Source organism: Thamnophis elegans, chromosome 8, assembly GCF_009769535.1.
Source record: "Thamnophis elegans isolate rThaEle1 chromosome 8, rThaEle1.pri, whole genome shotgun sequence".
NCBI lineage: Eukaryota > Metazoa > Chordata > Lepidosauria > Squamata > Colubridae > Thamnophis > Thamnophis elegans.
This window is the reverse complement of record NC_045548.1, coordinates 24,305,415-24,325,204: the sequence shown is the minus strand read 5'-3', so window position 1 is coordinate 24,325,204 and position 19,790 is coordinate 24,305,415. Positions and strand designations below refer to the sequence as shown.

At 38.0% G+C, this 19,790-nt stretch overlaps 1 protein-coding gene across 1 annotated transcript in view; it reads right to left on the bottom strand.

Annotated features, from left to right (window-relative positions):
• The window catches only part of PIEZO2 (piezo type mechanosensitive ion channel component 2), a 230,584-nt gene that overhangs the window by 157,462 nt on the left and 53,332 nt on the right, over positions 1-19,790 (bottom strand). The window contains exon 2 of the mRNA XM_032223228.1: positions 15,880-15,975. Coding sequence (XP_032079119.1) covers positions 15,880-15,975 — 96 coding nt within the window. The remainder of the gene's footprint in view (positions 1-15,879; positions 15,976-19,790) is intronic.

The window sequence follows — 19,790 nt, the reverse complement described above, 5'->3', positions numbered from 1 at the left end:
TTCATAACTTTCAAAGTCCATTCTTGAATTGTAGGTAGATCTTTCTTCTTCCAATACTGCGCCACCAGGAGTCTTGCTGCCATTATTAAATACAAAACCAAATTAGTCTCTGCTGCTGTAAAATCAATACATATACCCAGTAAAAACAACTGGGGGGTAAATTTTATCCTTCTTTTAAAGATGTTTTGCAGGATCCACCATATTTTTATCCAAAATGCCTTGACATTACGACATGTCCACCATATATGAAAATATGTAGCATCACAAGAACCACATCTCCAACATTTAGGTTGAACATTTGGATACATAGAGGCAAGCTTTTTAGGATCTAGGTGCCATCTATAAAACATCTTATAAAAATTTTCTCTCAAGTTTTGTGCTTGTGTAAATTTCACATTTCTTACCCAGATTCTTTCCCATGTTTCAAGCATTATTGGTTCCTCGATATTCTGAGCCCATTTTATCATACAATCCTTAATCAGTTCCGTTTCAGAATCCATCTGTACTAATACATTATATATCCTCTTTATATGCATTGAGCTTTGATCTCTTATTTGTTTAAACAAATTATCCTCAACTTTTACAAAGCCAATTTTTTGATCTATTTTCCACCTAGCATGTAGTTGACCATACTGAAACCACGTTTGAACTACCTTCTCTTCTTTAAGTACCTCTAAAGATTTTAGTTCCATCACCCCTCTTTCTGAGATAAGAAGTTGCCTATAGGTGGTTCTATCGTGTTTTTGTTCTACATTCATATTTTCAATTGCATGTCTAGGAATTGCCCACATGGGCACTTTATCATTTAATTTATGTTGATATTTTTTCCAAACCCGCAATAAAGCATTTCTTAAGATGTGATTTTTAAATTTCTTATCCGTTTTTTTGTTAAATAACAGGTAAGCATGCCAACCATATAACAAGTCATATCCCTCGATATTCAAAATTCTGTCATTAGTTAGATGAATCCAATCACTAATTACAGATAGTGCCACTGCGTCATAGTATAATTTTAAGTTAGGTAATTTCAATCCTCCTCTTTCACGTGCATCTTGCATTATTTTCATCTTTACCCTCGGCTTCTTTCCTGCCCACACAAATTTATTGATACCCTTCTGCCATTCTAAAAGATTCGCATCTCTTTTAAGTATTGGTAACATTTGAAAAAGAAATAAAAATTTTGGTAAAATGTTCATTTTTACTGCCGCTATTCTACCCAGCAAGGACAAATGCAGTTTTTCCCACCTTTTCAACTCCAACTGTGTACTATGCCAAAGTGATTCATAATTATACTTGTATAATTTCCCATTTGAGATTAAAATATTAACTCCAAGATATTTAACTTTTTTAACTACCTCACATCTTAGCATCGCCCCCAGTTCTTCCTTCTGTTTGATAGTCATATTTATAGCTATTATTTTGGTTTTTCCTAGATTTATTTTAAATCCCGAGACTTGACCATATTGATTGATCGTATTCAATAATACCCTACTAGTTTCCTGCGGTTGTTCCAATATTATAACCAGATCATCCGCAAATGCACGAACTCTATATTCTTGCTGTCTAATTTTGATCCCTTTTAGACCGCCCAGGCCCCGTATCTTATTCAACAGTATTTCCAAAGTTATAATAAACAATAATGGGGACAGAGGACAGCCCTGTCTTGTATCTTTTTCAATTTGAAAGGAGTCTGTCAGACTTCCATTGACAATGATCTGGGCTGTTTGCTGCTGATATATTGCACCAATTGACCGTAAAAAGCCATCTCCTATCTGCATTTTTTGCAATGTCTTCAGCAGGAATTGCCAATTAACTCGATCAAAGGCTTTCTCCGCATCCAAAAATATGAATGCGGCCGGGATTTGATTGTTCTTTCCCAGGTATTCTAAAGCGTTGATAATTAATCTAACGTTGTCCTTCATCTGTCTGCCCTGTATAAAACCAGTTTGATCGGTATGTATCAGTTGCTGAATTACCCCCATTAGCCTATTTGCTAATATTTTAGTAAAAATTTTATAATCTACATTGAGTAATGAAATAGGTCTGTAATTTTTTGGTTGGGTAAGGTCTTGATCTTCTTTGGGTATCAACGATATGAACGCAGTCTTCCACGAAGGAGGCACTTTCCCTCCCGATTGAATTTTATTGAATAGTTCTCTGAGGGGTTCTACCATTTCTAACTGTAGATATTTATAATAAACAGCTGTTAAACCATCTGTGCCTGGTGCTTTCCCTAACTTTAATTGTTTAATTGCCTGCAAAATTTCCCCAGAGGTTATAGGTTGATTCAGCTTATGCCTATGTTCTTCTCTGACTAGGGGGATTTTCTCTTTATCTAGGTATTTGTCTATATCTCCGTCCTTAATTTTATCCCCTTTATACAACTCTGTAAAAAATTCCCGAAATACCTTTTGAATCTCTTCCTGTTGAAACACTTCCTTCCCTCTGTAACACAATTTGGATACATTTCGAGCTTTCCTTTTTTTTCTAATCTGATAAGCCAACCACCTACCGGGTTTATTTGCATTGCAGAAAGTATTATGTTTAGCATATAATAAACTAGTAGCTACCTGGTCAGAGATTAGCATATCAAACTGAGATTTTAATATAGCAATTGTTTCCCTAATCTTTGTATCTCCTGGATTCAATGTTAATTCTGACTCTTTCCCTTTAATTTCCTCTTCCAATTCTTTTCGTTTTTGCCCTTGTTTGTGTCTATGTATTTTATTTATATTCATTAATACTCCTCTCATATACGCTTTGCTTGCATCCCATACATATTCCAAAGATGTACCCTTGTTCATATTGAAAACAAAATATTCCGATAGCAATTTTTTACAATCATTAACATACTTTTCATATCTAAATAAGTTTTCATTCAACCTCCAGGACCTTCTTGCCTGGGCTACCCTTCCCAATTCCATCCAGACTGGATTATGGTCTGAAAGAACTCTCGCCATAATCTTTGTCTTCTTCACCCTACAAAGTAAATCATTTGTAATTAGTATAAAATCAATCCTTGAAAGAGATTGATGTCTATTGGAAAAAAAGGTAAAGTCATATTCTTCTGCATGCCTCTCGCGCCAAGCGTCTCGCAATTCAAAGTCGTCCAGCATGTCAAAAAAGGGTTTGGGTAACTTAGCTCAAAATTTGGTGTTCGGGCGAGCTGTCTTCTTATCTCTTTTGGTGTCGATCACGCCATTCCAGTCACCCAATAATATACAAGACTCAAAGTCCCACTGTACTAATTTAGCATGGAGATTTCTATAAAATCCATCTTGTTGTTGATTAGGAGCATAAATTCCCAAAAGTAACGTCTTTTTCCCTTCTAAGATTAAATCTAATGCAATATATCTTCCAAAGGGATCTGCTTCAATTAGCTCAGCTTTAATGTCTTTTCTTAAATATACTACTATGCCATTTTTCTTTTCCATGGCTGAGGTCGCAAAATGTTGGCCCAGTTTGGGGTTAAACAAATATTTTTGATCGGTTGATTTGATATGAGTTTCTTGCAAGCAAATTATGTCATTCTTAAACTGTTTAAGATAATGAAATATTTTCTTTCTTTTCTGTGGAGAGTTCAGTCCGTTAACATTCCATGTCAAAATCTTAGTTGTCATTTTTGGTTGCCTGAAGCTTTTTTAGAGCCTCCCGCAAGGCCTGTCTCACCTTTGGTTTGGCTCCTCCCACAGCTTCTGAGCTTGTTGCAGTAGCTCCTTGGTCAGTGGCCAATGATTGTTGAGATTGTTGCGTAGTAGCTTGTTTATCCGTTTGTCTGGTGGTCTTACGGTTGGATCTTTTTTCCTTGACTCCTTGCCCTTCCGGAAGAGGGAGATGATACATTTTATCTAATGGTTGTGTGGTTTGCTGTTTATCTTGTTCGTCTCGTGGTTTTTCACCATATCCCGAAGGTTCAGGGTATGCCATCTTCAGAATCTTATGATAGAAATCACGAGCTTTCCATACAGAGCTGAGACGATATCTTTGTTTGTCCATTGTAACTATAATACCGAATGGGGCATCCCATCTGTACTGTATCTGACGCCTTCTGAGCTCTTCCACCAGAAAAGCATAATCTCTTCTGGCTCTTAGCATCTGAGGCGGTATTTCTTTCAAAACAATCAGGTCCTGTCCACCAATTTGAAGCTTAGTATTGTAGGACTCTTGTAGTATCATATTTCTAAATTCTCTTGTAACAAAGTATATTACCACGTCTCGGGGAAGTTGCCTTTGTTTTGCCGCCCATGAGTTGACACGAAAAATCCTGTCAATCTGCCAATCAAAATTGGATCCCGGTTTTCCCACCAGACGGTCAAAAGCTTCAGAAAACATTTGCTTTAAGTTCTCCTGCTTTTCTTCACGCAGCCCCCTCACTCTTAATGCAAGCTCCATCTGCTTATACTGTATCATAATAATTTGTTTTTCAGCATTATCAATTTTTTGTTCCACCACTTCAGTTTTGGATATCAGGTTAGTTTTAGCTTCATTGAGAGTTTCTAAATTATCTTCCATTCCAGAAATATATTCTGTTATCACATTTACAATTCCCATCATATTATCATTCATTTTAGTGACCCTGGTATCGAATTTGTCATATAGAACTTCCATCTCATTCCTTATTTCATCTTTGAAATCTTTAATCATTTCTAGATTCTGTTCTCTGAATTCTTTAAACATTTCTAAGTTCTGTTCTCTGGATTCTTTGAACATTTCCAGAAAAAATTCTTTTGTTAGTACATCTCCACTAGGGGGCATAGATGGTGGGGGCTGCAACTTTGTACCAGGTATGGGAGACATTTTCGGAGGTAATTTAACAGAGGTTGATTTGGATGCCATTATATTTTGGTTTTAATTATTTATTCTAAATTACTAATCCACTGTGCTATGTGGAGAAAAAGAAATTCCTCTCCCCTCCTTTTTTTCCTTCTTTTTTTTTTTTTTCCAAGGGGTTTTACGGAGGATTTCAAAAGAGAAAGTCCGTTTGGAATGTTTGGAATGTCTCTGAATCAACAAAGAGTCTTGAAAGCTTTAAGGGAGTAGCTCTAATTAAATTATAAGAGATTATTTCTTTAATTCTGTAGCAGGAAGCCGGAGATAACAAATGCAGAAGCTGTAAACGCCATTTTGAAGACAATTAAACAAAAGAGGTTTTTATAACATTGAAGCTGGTATTTCAGATAGAGAAAGGTTTTAAAGTTCACAAGTTTGGTCTTTGCTCGTATTGATTTTTAATAGTCTCTTTTCTAAAGATTGTCCTGAGGGGGAGGGGTCCTGTCTAGTGCTGTGAATAACAGCTGCGAAGTTCAGGTCGGAGTTGAATGACTCAGCTTTGGGTTGATCCTCCCCCTCCGTCCACAGCTCACAAAAAAACAAACTGTGAACTTCAAAGAAGATTCTTACCAGCTGAGATTCCTCACTGCTTTTTTCTTGTCTGAAAAAAGAGTTATCTTCTTGATATTGAGTAGATAACGATCCTGAATTCTGGGGGCAGCTCTGTTAAGCTGCCGACCGGCGACAGGCCACTCCCCGGAAGCTCAGCTCATCAGTCCTTATGACAGCTGCCCAGCTGTGTTCAAAGCAGTGGTGGGTTTCAAAAATTGTTCGAACCTACTCTGTGGGTGTGGCCTCCTTTGTGGGAGTGGCTTGCTGCCCATGTGACCGGATGGGAGTGGCTTGCCACCCATGTGACCGGATATGAAGATGCTGACGACACTTGTCAGAACCACCTTAAATTATCTCACACACAGCACTGGCATGCATAAGAATAGGATGTCAACTTGTTTTTTAAAAGGCATCTTTGGTTTGCGTTAAAACAACTTCAACACACGCAATGTTCTGATTGCACCACAAATGCAGTAGTCATCCTTACCTTTCACAGAGGCACTGAGTTTTATAAATATGAGCATGATAGTGTAGAATAATCATATCCAAGGACCAGTGGTGGGCTTCAAAAAATTTGGGAAGCTCTTCTGTAGGTGTGGCCTGGTTTCTGGGTCCACTGGTGGAACCTCTTCTAACCGGTTCGGTAGATTTGACGAACCGGTTCTACCGAATAGGTGAGAACTGGTGGGAACCCACCTCTGGTTCAAAGGTACTATTGGAGCTGCTTCTCCCCATTATTCTCACTTCTTCTACAGACTCACACCCATGCCAGGCCACCAAAATCCATATGCCACAGTAGCAAGATAAGGCAAAAACATCATAGCTTTTATTCATTACTCTGAAAATCCTGGATTTTTGGAGCTCACAGGAACCAATCCAAGGACTGAAAGCCAGAAATCAGTTCACAAAAGGATGCAGCTCACAGGAGAGTTGTTTCCAAGAAGGAGGCCAGAGGATGCTGTAATTTAGCAAGAGCCTCTGACATTGATTTATTAGTCAAGTTGATGTTCTTTCTTTCAAAAGTTAAAAAGAGCTGACATCTGCTACTGAAGTCTTTTTAACTGTCCTCTTGTCTCAGACTTTGGCACTTGGCCAAGTCCTTGTCTTAGGTCTTGGCATGGATCTAATTTTCCGTTATCAGAGTCTGCACCCATACGTGCCAAGCTTCATTTATTAATCATGGGACCTCCTTCAGGTGGTTGAAGCCCACAAACCAACACAGATATTGCTCTTGAGCTTCAGAATCCAAGAGGTCCATAAGACCATGTTAGCTCTAGAGCAGTGTTTCTCAACCTTGGCATCTTTTAAGTCCTGTGGACTTCAACTCCCAGAATCCCCCAGCCAGCACAACTGGTGGGGAATTCTGGGAGTTGAAGTCCACAGGACTTAAAGTCGCCAAAGTTGAGAAACACTGATCTAGACAATTCACACTTTCCCTGGAGGAGCAAATCCTGTTGGTTCCAGGTCAGGCAGCCATTGAAACCCATGACTATTCAAATCTAAATTTGTTTACTGTATAAGACGCAGTCTTTTCGAAGTAAGAAAACTTGTGACAGTGATAGTGGTCTGATCACCTCTAAATTATACTGCAACATGATTTATCTGAAACTGTCTTTGAAGATTCCACAAAAACTACATTTGGCACAGTTTTCTAAGAAGAAGTGGTAATTAAAGACAGTTTCACAAAAAGCATAGGTGGCTACTTGCAATAGAACAAAGAGCTGGAGAGTAGACACGTTCATTGTAATTACTCTCTGAACAAGGAGAGAACTTGAGATTACCCACAAATGCTCCAGACAGCTGCTCAATATACATGAACAGATGTAACCAAATAATGTGGATTTGATCCACAATGTAATTTTATTACAATTATGTAAACAATGTCATAAGCCCCAAGCCAATCAACTGCTACATATATGGCTTTTATTTATAGTTAAGACAAACTACTTCCAGACCAATTTCCATACAACCTGTGATCATGATATAGAAATAGATAAAGCACCACATTGTAAACTTTGAAAGAGTATGTATTCAATTCTTGCAAAAAGAAACATTTCTTTAATTCATGAAATTGCTTATTTGGTGTATCCATGTTGACTTGAACCATCTTTATGTCTGATATTAAGAATGTATATTCAAAATAAAAAAATGACCACACAGGAAGCCTCTGTCTCAGGGTCCAACAGTGACCTCTGTGATCTAATGCAACTTCCTCAAACAAGTGAAGGGAGGAAATCATGCTAGGCGGGAAGAAAAACATAATTTTGAATTCCGTAGTGAACAATCACAGCAGGGGAAACAGATTATTTAACCTTCAAAGAGTTCTACAACAGAACAATGACTTCTATTTTCAAAGAGTGTTCAGGTGGTTTCAGATCTGAGACCCAATCATGTTACAAATGCAATACAAGCTATGTGTCAATATTTAGTTTGAATTCCAAATATCTATTTAAGTGAGACTTGTTTAGTTGACTGACCCCTCCCTCCTAATATTCCAGCTTCTCTCTGGTAGTAGGGATAATTCTCCTAACTAGAAATAATTGTGGTTATTGGCTATTGTGAAAATACTAAAGGAATTTTGAAAAGGACATGGAGAATATCAAACATATTCTGTACAAATGATCTCTAAAGGAGTGTTTTGTATTCTGATACCCTACAGATATGGTGGATACAAACCATCCATATTATTCAGCCACATGTACCCATGAGAGAAATTTGCTTATGTGATACACTCTCTGAAATATATTTAGATAGCACATCACATTTAAATATTGTACGGTATAGGTTTTATCATTATAAAAAAGGAAGACAGCCTGCATCAAGACATAACTGCATGGATTTTGATTCACCAAGGCAAATGCTATCAGCATTGCATTGCCCACTTAACCACTTATTTGTGTTGCTTTCTTTGGACTAAAAATTAGGCGTTCAGAGATGGTGACTATGTGGATTCTGTCCAACATAGGCAGGTATGTCCTTCATTTAAAAGAAATTATTTTGTTACTAACCAATTATTCACTTTCTACTATCTTAAAATTCAACGTGCCATTCTTTCAAAAACTGAGGAACATCAAACTATCTGCAATGGTTGAAGTTCCTTGAAAGGTGTTCCAGTATAATTGACAGCTTAAAATAGCTACTCAGAAACACAGTATGTTTAAAACAAATTCAGGACAGCTCAATTATGTACACTTTTAATGTACATTGAGAGCATTTGCACCAAAGACAAATTCCTTGTGTGTCCAATCACACTTGGCCAATAAAAAATTCTATTCTATTCTATTCTATTCTATTCTATTCTATTCTTTCATTACTTCTTTTCCCAAAGCAAAAAAATAAAGGATTGTGCCAAAGTATCAGGTTGATAATTCTAATTATAATACTACATCTTAAGTATAGTGAAGGAATGAAACATTTGAGAATTATAAAAGTGTGGTGGTCATCCTTTTTCTCCATTGACCTTTTATGATGTAAATAATAAAAATTAAGAGCAGTCCAAACAACAGTAAAAAGATGAAAATAAATACTGTATATATTTATTTAATTAAAAACAATATGTCTACTGCAGCACTGAAATTTTTGCTTGTATCAAGTAGACACTCTAATAGTGAACTGATTTACGATACTGACGGCAATGAAACTATCAGTGGCACACTTATATTCGGTCTACTTGTCAGTAATACACTGGTCCATTTTAAAGAGCTCATTAAGACATGTTTCTGACCAGTTACAGTGCTGTCTACACAACAAATTCTTTTTTGGAGGAAAAAGAAGTGCACACACACTAACAGACCCTTACCCTTGATATAATTTGTACATATTGGAATGGATCTGCCCTATATATATTTAGCCAATCTAACAAAAACACATAGGATCTGCCCTTTATACATTATACATTCAGTCAAACTAATAAAAACACTCTGGTGGATCCCTTTCCCATTTTTACAGTGGCCTAATAAAATACCTAAGATGATGTCCTGCTTTCTCTTTTTCTCCACCCTCATCGTCCCATACTTTAATGCAACATGAATAACTGAATAATGCTCCATTATAAGTCGAGGCTGTGGCACTTTGGTGTCTATATTGGGAGGGGAGATTGCAGTTGTGTGAAGAGCAGGAGAAGATAAAGTTGCAGATGAGAAAAGCAAAAATGGCAGGACAATGCCTAGAGAAGGATCAGGATTCCCTAGCTAAAGAGAAGATTATTTAAACTATCTGTTTTATAATGTTCAAATATATTGCAGATGAATGAAAAACAAGGGAGGATGGAACATCTAATTATATGTTTAACTAGAAAAACTCTTAAGAGCACATACAGAGCTTCCTATTCAAAGTGTCTGACTATAACTGAGTTAAGGATACGATGTTGTATCAACATAATTAGATATTCCTGCCAATAAAAGTTTAAGCAATATCTCTATGACCCAAAGAAAAAAATGAGAGAGTTGTAGGGAGTTGTAGGGGGAAATGTGATTAAAACCAGAAATACAAGGAAAATAGGTTGGATGAAATCATGTTAGAAAAATTTGTCCAAATATTGCCATGTTTTATGGGTCCAAGATCATCACACAGAAATAGGGCTAAACGTATATCCCTTACATAGGAATTACCTGGCCACAAATTGAAGAGGTTATAGAAAAGGCAAAAGCTGGGAAAGAAAGCTAGAACAGCAAAATCAACACTAATAAGAAAGCAGAAATTATAAAAATAAAAAGATATGAGCTCTTCCTCAACAAGGAAAAAATAAGAAATACAGTATTCAAGTGTCATAACTCTGGTTATTAGGGCATGTGGCCAAAACTGTCAACTTCAAAAGATTATAGTATAATAGTTTCTAAAAGCTCTATAGAAAAAGAAATGGGAATATCTAAAAAGGGTGACAAGTAGATGGCCTAAACATGGGACCAGGAGGATGCTTGTACATCTTCAAACTACGAAGTTCAAATGACTTTGATTTTGACTTCAGCGGATTCATTTTTTCACGTAAGGGCTATAAAAATCTGGTTCTAGGTAGCAACCTCAAACAATATTGTACAAAATTTCCAAATTACATACAGGTGAAACTCAAAAAAAATTAGAATATAGTGCAAAAGTTCATTTATTTCAGTAATAGCAATAGCAATAGCAGTGGACTTATATACCGCTTCATAGGCCTTTCAGGCCTCTCTAAGCGGTTTACAGAGAGTCAGCATATTGCCCCCAACAATCTGGGTCCTCATTTTACCCACCTCGGAAGGATGGAAGGCTGAGTCAACCCTGAGCCGGTGAGATTTGAACCGCTGACCTGCTGATCTAGCAGTAGCCTGCAGTGCTGCATTTAACCACTGCGCCACCTTGGCTCCTAATGTAATGCAACTTAAAAGGTGAAACTAATATATGAGATAGACCCATTACATGCAAAGCAAGATAGTTGAAGCCATTATTTGTCCTAATTGTGATGATTATGGTTTACAGCTCATGAAAACTCCAAATCCACAATCTCAGAAAATTAGAATATTACATGCAATCAGTAAAACAAGGATTGTACATAATATCGGACCTCTGAAAAGTATAAGCATGCATATGTACTCAGTACTTGGTTTGGGCCCCTTTTGCAGCAATTACTGCCTCAATGCGGCATGGCATGGAAGCTATCAGTCTGTGGCACTGCTGAGGTGTTATGGAAGACCAGGATGCTTCAATAGCAGCCTTCAGCTCTTCTGCATTGTTCGGTCTCATGTCTCTCATCTTTCTCTTGGCAATGGCCCATAGATTCTCTATGGGGTTCAGGTCAGGCGAGTTTGCTGGCCAATCAAGCACAGTAATCTCATGGTCATTGAACCAGGTTTTGGTGCTTTTGGTAGTGTGGGCAGGTGCCAAGTCCTGCTGGAAAATGAAATCAGTATCCCCATAAAGCTCATCTGCAGAAGGAAGCATGAAGTGCTCCAAAATCTCCTGGTAGACAACTGCGTTGACCCTGGACTTAATGAAGCACAGTGGACCAACACCAACAGATGACATGGCTCCCCAAATCAACACAGACTGTGGAAACCATACTAGACTTCAAGCATCTTGCAGTGTGTACCTCTCCATTCTTCCTCCATACTCTGGATCCTTGGTTTCCAAATGAGATGCAAAAGTTGCTCTCATCAGAAAAGAGCACTTTGGACCACTGAGCAACAGACCAGGTCTGTTTTTCTTTAGCCCAGGTAAGACGCTTTTGACGCTGTTTGTTCAGGAGCAGCTTGACAAGAGAATTACGACATTTGAAGCCCATGTCCAAGATCCGTCTGTGCGTGGTGGCTCTTGATGCACTGACGCCAGCCTCAGTCCACTCCTTGTGAAAGTCCCCAACACTTTTGAATGGCCTTTTCCTGACAATTCTCTCCAGGCTGCAGTCATCCCTGCTGCTTTTTCTTCCACACTTTTCCCTTCCACATAACTTTCTATTAATGTGCTTTGATACAGCACTTTGGGAATATCCAACTTCTTTTGCAATTACCTTTTGAGGCTTTCCCTTCTTATGGAGGGTGTCAATGATGGTTTTCTGGACATCTGTCAGGTCAGCAGTCTTTCCCATGATTGTGATTCCTACTGACCCAGACTGAGAGACCATTTAAAGGCTCAGGAACCCTTTGCAGGTGTTATGGCTTAATAAGCTGATTAGAGTGGGACACTTTGAGCCTAGAATATTGCACCTTTTCACAATATTCTAATTTTCTGAGATTGTGGATTTGGGGTTTTCATGAGCTGTAATCCATAATCATCACAATTATGACAAATCACGGCTTTGTGTAAATATTGTGGAAAATACTTTGATTCATCAAAATGAATTTTCCCTAATGGTAATTTTTATTCTTTAGTAGATTAGATATGACATTATATTAAAAAATCACAATGTCAATATAATCAGTTACAACAATTTTTGCCACAAGACATTTAGGTCCCTTGGAATTTCCAAAAACAGTTGATTATCTTAAGATAAAGACAAACTGCAACAGTACAACAATATAGTTTAATTTTATTTTATTTTATTTGGACTGCCATGGATTATTTGAAAAGTGAGTAGATTTTAGATTCAAGGCAAAACCTTATAAAAGTTTCTGGAAACTTGCCCTTAAAACAATTACCTGAACAATTCAAGCTTATTTAGCATTTTTTAAAAACAGAGATTGGTCATCCTCCCCCAAAGATCCGTTTTAAGGATATTTGACAGGAGTGAAAAACACGTAGCACTGCAGTGTCGTATACAGATAATCAGTTTCACGCATCAGCCACGGAGGCAAGACAAAGTATATCAACATGATTCACTTTGCTCTACAGTCAATCCCTATTTGTCTTAGTAACTGGGCCAATAAGTGAGGCTGCCCAGACAGATTTTGCAAGGAAAATTAAAATGCCGTAATTGGTGAAATTCCTGCTAGTGGGAAAATATCCACCACTCACTCTTCCAGTAAGAGGTGAAGGTTGAGAAGGCAAATATTGACATATGACTTATTGGTTTAGCTATCTGTCAAAACTTGATGGCACACAGTGGATTGAAATTTGGAGCCTTTTTCCTTCCCTCAGGAAGCTCTCACTCATCACATGGACCGTGTACAGCAGTAATAGTCTCCTCACTGTTTTCCCCCCAGAAAGTTCTTACTCTCTCTGCAAAAACTCATTCACATCACCTGTTATTTCTATTTGTCTTCATTCTATCCTTATTCTGCCATTTGCTCACCCAATACTACTTGTGTGTATTTCTCCCTCATTTGTTTGACTCTCCTACATAGACAGTCAAGCAAAAGAGTCAAACAAATGAGGAAGAAATACACCCAAGCAGTATGGGGAGAGAAAATGATTGTCTTTCTCACTTTGTGAAGCATATGAATTATATTCATACAAGGAACCTAATCATCCTTTCTGCCCAATCAAATGGTCATGGGGCAGGTGCATATTCACAGCAGAAAAAGTGGCCAAAAGAAGCTGAATAGATGCCGGCCATACCACACACTGTGGATATAAGCATCATGTACATCTGAAGTTAAGTGGATGCAGCTATGTGGTGGGGGTGAAAGAAGGGCTGCAACTTGAAGAAATGTTTTTAAAGGCTGTTTAGGAAGACATGTTGAAGGGAGATGGAAATATATTGTAAATGTAAGTTCCAATAGCAAAATTCATAGACATTTAGCCTGGGGAAGTATTATGGATAAATAATATAGTGTTTTACATGAAGGAATATTTTTCATTTCACCTGACTGAAATGATATTAAGTTTTATATAACTTTTTTAATTAAAACATTTATCAATTTAACAGAACTTAAAAATTAAGCCAGATCTATTCTTTTTAAATAAACTCACTATTGAAGACTAAATGTCATTACTGTTGCTAGTATTATTTCAATTAAGAGACAAGGAAGGCAAGAAAATATCTAACACACATAAAAAATCCAGATAGTATGGAAAATAGCTGAAGCATCTCTTACTAGTAGAACAAATAGAACTGGAAGGGAAGGAAAGAAAGAAAAAGATCCAAAATCTGCATACCTAATAGAAGAGTCAAGAAGCAAATTATCTGGAGGCTCGTTATACTATTAAGCCAATCAATCATACGAATAGCATCATCCAAAAATAAAACAGAAGTATACAGTAAAGGAAAATAATTTAAGAATGTCCAAAATAATAGAAGGAAAAACCTGTGCTGTTCTACACCTTCTTCTTCCCAAACTTCATTTAATAAATACTAGATAACCTGTGATCTGTTGGGTCATCATTTCAATTGTGTCATTATTTCAAAAATATTTATTTACCTAAAGAAAGCAATAAAATGACCGCAGGTAGTCAAAAAAATAGTGGGATATGGAGCAATTCCTCATTTCCTGTCAACTTCTCATTGACTTTCTCTGTAAGAAGCTTTCAGATGAAAGCCAATGGGAAAGCTGGCAGGGCAAGCTGCTAGGGTAAGTCTTCCCAACCCGTGCACTCTTCCCCAGTCCCTCTGTGTATGTGCTGTGCTGGCTACTCACACGCACAGGTACATGCTTCCTGACCTGAAGTGCACCCTCATGCACTGTCCCTGGTCCTCGCCACATCTCTCAGACACCCCCTTGCTCTTTCCCCACCTGGCAGCTGGCCTTGGACTTGCAACTTCCTATCAGTTTTCTCACTGACTTTGCTTCTGCGATGCGGCAGTGAGTGTCAGAATCATAACTGATTTCAGGCTTCCTGCTGATTCTCCATTGATTTGTGGGAAATTGTTAGGGAGCATTGAAAATCACAATCACATGACTATGGTTGTATGGTTGCACTGAAGCAGGCATAGCTTTTTCAAATTTCAACCTCATGGAAGTATTGGGATTTGGACACATCACTTTAGTTTGTCCATTTAAAAAATGTTCAAAAAGTGTTTCAAAAATTATTGCCTTATAGGCTACAAACAGACAAACAGATATGACAGTTTTAGTAGTATATAGATCTCCACATATAACCTTTTGCAACAGCAAAAGCTTCTGGATATTCTTCAAGGATGGCTTCATGCAGTAACCCAGTCAGAGGTGACTAGAGAATGAGTGACCATAGGTATAACCTCTCAATCCAGGTATGGACACAACTGGGGCACAACATGAAGCTATCCCATAACATGAAGCTATTGAACCCCATCCAATGCCAAAGATAGTATAGTCCTGGAACCGGCAAGACCCAAAACCCAAAGCCACTCAGTTTTGCCAGGGTTCAGCTAAAGCCTGTTGTTCCCCATCCAGACCCTCACAGCTTCAGACATCTATTATCTATTATTCATTCATTCGTTCATTCGTTTGTTCATTTAATTCTTATAATGCCCATCTCCCTACAACGTGATTCTGGGCAGCTATTACTCACACCTTACAACAACTGTCCTAAAAAATATTAAGTTTCCTCAAATATTTTTGGACCCTGATAGTCTTTGTTTAATATAATGCAGGGGTTCCCAACTGGGGGGAGGGGTGCTCACAGCCCTTGGGAGTGTGAGATGATAGTCCAGGGGGTGCGAAAACGTGGGTTTAGAAGTTTCAAAATTATAGTATATATGAATAATTATATGCATATAATTATTTACTTTTATAAGGGGTGCAAGAATATATCAGAAGCGTTCTAGCCGTGCAGGGTATAGAAAAGGTTGGGAACCCCTGATATAATGCATTCAACAGGAAGCGCAGGTCAATGAACTATATACTTCAATAAACTATGAAGCTCTTACCAGTTTTGAGGAATTGATTGTCAAGTAATAGTTATAAATGCTGATTTTATTTATTTATTTATTTATTTATTTATTTATTTACTTACTTACTTACTTACTTACTTATTTATTAAATTTCTAAGCCATCCATCTCAATAAGACAATCCTGTATACATTATAAATCTATATGTACATTTTTGTTTCTTACAGTAGAGTCTTTCTGAGACAGAGTTCGACTTATTTAAAAAAGAACAATTTCATTGTAACAGTGATTATATCTATCTTACTTTAAATACATCTGCCAGGAACTTGATGCTTACCTTGCATTGTTATTTTTGTAGGTTCAGAAAACAGCGGAATGAGTAAGAGGTAGATGAGGTAGACAAATGAGAGCCCATTGTAGCGGAACGCACATGCTGCAGAGAGAAGGGAGAAACACAGATAAGTATAGGTAACATTAGGTTAATAATTAATATGATAGCACACAGACCAAGGTATTGTATATGTAATGCATAGTTGCTACCAAACCTTCATATATAAATGTATGCATTCTCTCTCTTCCTCTCCCTCTCCCTCTCCCCCCTCCCCATGTCTGTGTATATAACTAGACTACAGAAAATAACTTTTGAGAGCTGGTGAACATATTTGGAATTCTGAAAACATTTCAAAGCCCTTAGTAGATCATTTGATTCATATAAAGGTTATCATAGCTCATGGCTTCTGAGAGAATACCCACTACAAGAAGGCAAATTAAGGTTGCATCCTGTCATTGCTCTACCTCCTGAAGATTCAATCTATCAGCCTAGTCAAGTGCACAAGTGGAGTTGTACCTGCAAGAACAAGTGCCCACCACTTGTGCAACCAGGCTCTAAGTGGACCTTGGTTCAGTAGAGGGTTTGGGACCCCTGGGCTTAAAGAATAATAGTAGGGTGGCTTTATGATTCAGCCAAAAGATGATTTAGCTCATCTCTTGGTTTTATGACAGACTTCTTCTTTGATGCTAGAAGTCTTCTATTATAGTTCTAGATTTTTCTTATCAAAAAATCTGAAGAAATAATTGAAATTAATTAATTAGTTCAATTTCTATAGCCACCCATCTCAGACAATGACTCTGGGTGGCTTACAATTCAAGAAACGTATTACAATTAAGATACCAAAATCGTTTTAAAATAATAAAAAATAATAAAAACAATACAATCATCCAAAATAAATAGACGTAGAACCTGAAATATTTCACTAATTAACAATTCAGCCAGAAAATGGCATTCTTGACACATTCAACACCCCAGCTCAGGAACATAATCAGGGTTTAAGGCCTTACAAAAGGCTAATAGGGTGGGGGCCATTCTAATCTCCGAGGGGAGGATGTTCCATAGAGCAGGGCCCATCTTCTAGCCCCTGGCAGCCGATACTCTTTGACTGATAGGATCTGCTCATGCCCATTCTGCTAGATTAAGTTGGACAGGAAGAAACTCTTGGGAAAAGGTGATCCCTCAGGTAACCCAATCTCAAGCCATGTAAGCCATGTAACAGAGCCCATTTGTACTTGATCAAATGTCTATTTTCCCATCTCATAGGAACTTTCCTTAAATTGTCCAACTGAAACACAGCGATAGAAAACCTTGTAAGAAGCAAGAACTTCAGTTGTATAACTTTAGCTATATATAAGCTAAACTATTCTCCTTGTTCATGAAAAGATTTTATCCAACAAGCCTAACAACTGTTGCAAATTTTATACAAGTAGTCCTCAACTAATAACTATTTGTTCAATGACTGTTAGGTAAGCTCCCCGTTAGGAGAGCAAGTACATTCAGCGAAGCGTTGTGAGAGTTGTGTTGGATAACACACAAACCAGCATACAGAGACACTGCAGTTTAAATAGGCTTCTACTTTCGTGGAAATAGAGGTATCAGAGTCCATCAAACAGTCCAAGTCATACATGGATAAGACAATCAATCATCAACGTCTTTCAGTTAAGGGATAATCCAAATAGCCCAGTATCATATAATCAGTTCAGTACTCAAGGTTTGCTAACAGTTGCAAAACTTACAATAGCTCACGGTACTTTCTAACAGCCAGCTTCCAAAACACAGAGATCAGATCAGTCCAGCATCTAACAAACAGAGAGCTAACAATCATTCTGGCTCCCTCTTATGGCCGAGTGAGGAAAACAGCAACCAATCATATTTTACAGTATGATTTAAAGAAACAGGTATAGCATTGTTACATGATTTATATATTGCCAACCCAACTGTTAGATTATATTCCTAACAATGACCATTTGAAATTATGATAGCTCTGAACAAAGGGACTTGAGACCTCTGCCTGTAGTTCTAACCACTGCAATATCCTTACAGTCATATGATCAAAATTTGGGAACTTGGCAGTGTGCCCACCTTTCTGACTGGGAGTGCCGCAATTCCTCCCACCATGGGCTGGGAGGCCTTAGCCAGCTAGGCCCACTGGTGTGAAAATCTGCTGGGGGCTGGGAGTCCTCTGCCAGCTAGTCCCAGAAATGTTCAGGCCTTCCCCCTCCCAGTCTGAGAGCCCTGGCTCCTCCTGGCCGCAGATGAAGCAAACAAAATGTTACGATGTTTATGTAGTTACTTACCAAGCACATCTAAATTATATTAAGGTAACCAAAATATATTTACAATCCCCAAGGCATGTCACAACTTTTGAGCACCCCTAATGTTTGGAAATTGAAAGTTGAAACATTTGACACACTCTACTGTCCCCACCACCATGCTCAGAAGACTCAGCTGGATAGGTCCAGCAAAGCACAGACATCCCCCTCTCCCCATTCCAAAAGACCTGGCCTTCTCCATGCCCCACCATGCTTAGAAGCTCTCAGCCAGCTGGCGTAATGACATGTGGGCCCGGGTCCACTTATCCTTCCCCTTCCCTGCGATTGCTGACAGACAGGCCCAACCAATGTGAGTCTCAGTTAGAAATCTAGCAAAGGAAATCTTTCTCAAGGCTAAAGAGGCAATTGTCCTCCAGACTGGCTAGGAACAGGAAGGGTTGTTTTCTTTGAGTGAAGCAATCATGTGAGTGTCTTGCTTAACAACCACAATGCCAAGCTCAATTATGGTCATAAGTCAAAGACTACTTATACTCCAAACATATCCAACAGTCTAAACCAGTCAGGTTCAATCTTTTGGCTTGCTCCATCGAGTGAAGAAGAACTGTTCTTAGGGCCACATATAAAATATATAATATAGTTAATATTTTTAACTGGTGATAGAACCTTATCTTTAATTTTTATTCTAATCTCTTTATATTTTTCAAACTCTAATGAGAAAACATAAATTCTCCTTGTAACGTAATAAAAGAACTAAGCCCTTCTCACTTTTCTTGGCTAAAACACTGCTTTATATATAAAACCATGATTGCTTCATATGTAACCATGATCACAGTAATTTTCTTCCCTAATTTCATCACTGCATTTTAGTTCCCTATCACATAATCACTGACACATTATGTGCCATCAAGTCAGTGTCAACTCTTAGCTACCACGTAGATTTTCTCCCTAATAATTTGTCCCTAACCTGAACCCTCAGGTCTTCCAACAGTGCAGCCATCTGATAAATGCTGTGAAGAATTTTTCCCATCCAGATCACAGCAGTCAACACCTCATTGAGCAGCCTCCATGAGGCTTTAAAAAGACTTCCAGATTGTGTACTGCTCTTGGCTGCAGGAATACTATACCCAAATACCCACATATATTCAGTCTTAGTAGGACAGTTCCTCTTTATTTAAATCCACAGTCTCCAAGCATTGGAACAGAATCTCAACCGCCCTACTTGGTTAGCCTGGGATCAAAATATATATTTAGTTATCATTAGTATATCATTAGTATAATGAGACCACACCCAATGAAAGTGGATGACCTCACTCGGGTTTCGTGTAAATATTTAATAGTAGGGGGGAGAGGGTAGGACCCTAGAGTACCCCATAGTGGAAGGACATTGGGAGTCCAACCAAAACTACTGTAATAATGTAATAATAAACTGAACTACGGTATCGTACCAATCAATGTTAAACACCCAATTAAAACCATCCCTGGGAGAAAGAAGAGAAGTATTCTACAATGATGCCCCCTAGTCTATAGAGCCAACTCAGGACACTGTGGTTGACAACATCAAAAGTCACTGAGACATCAAAGATGGATGCATCTCCAGGAACTCCTTGGTAAACCAGGAACCAGCATCTCCCGGAACTCCTTGAT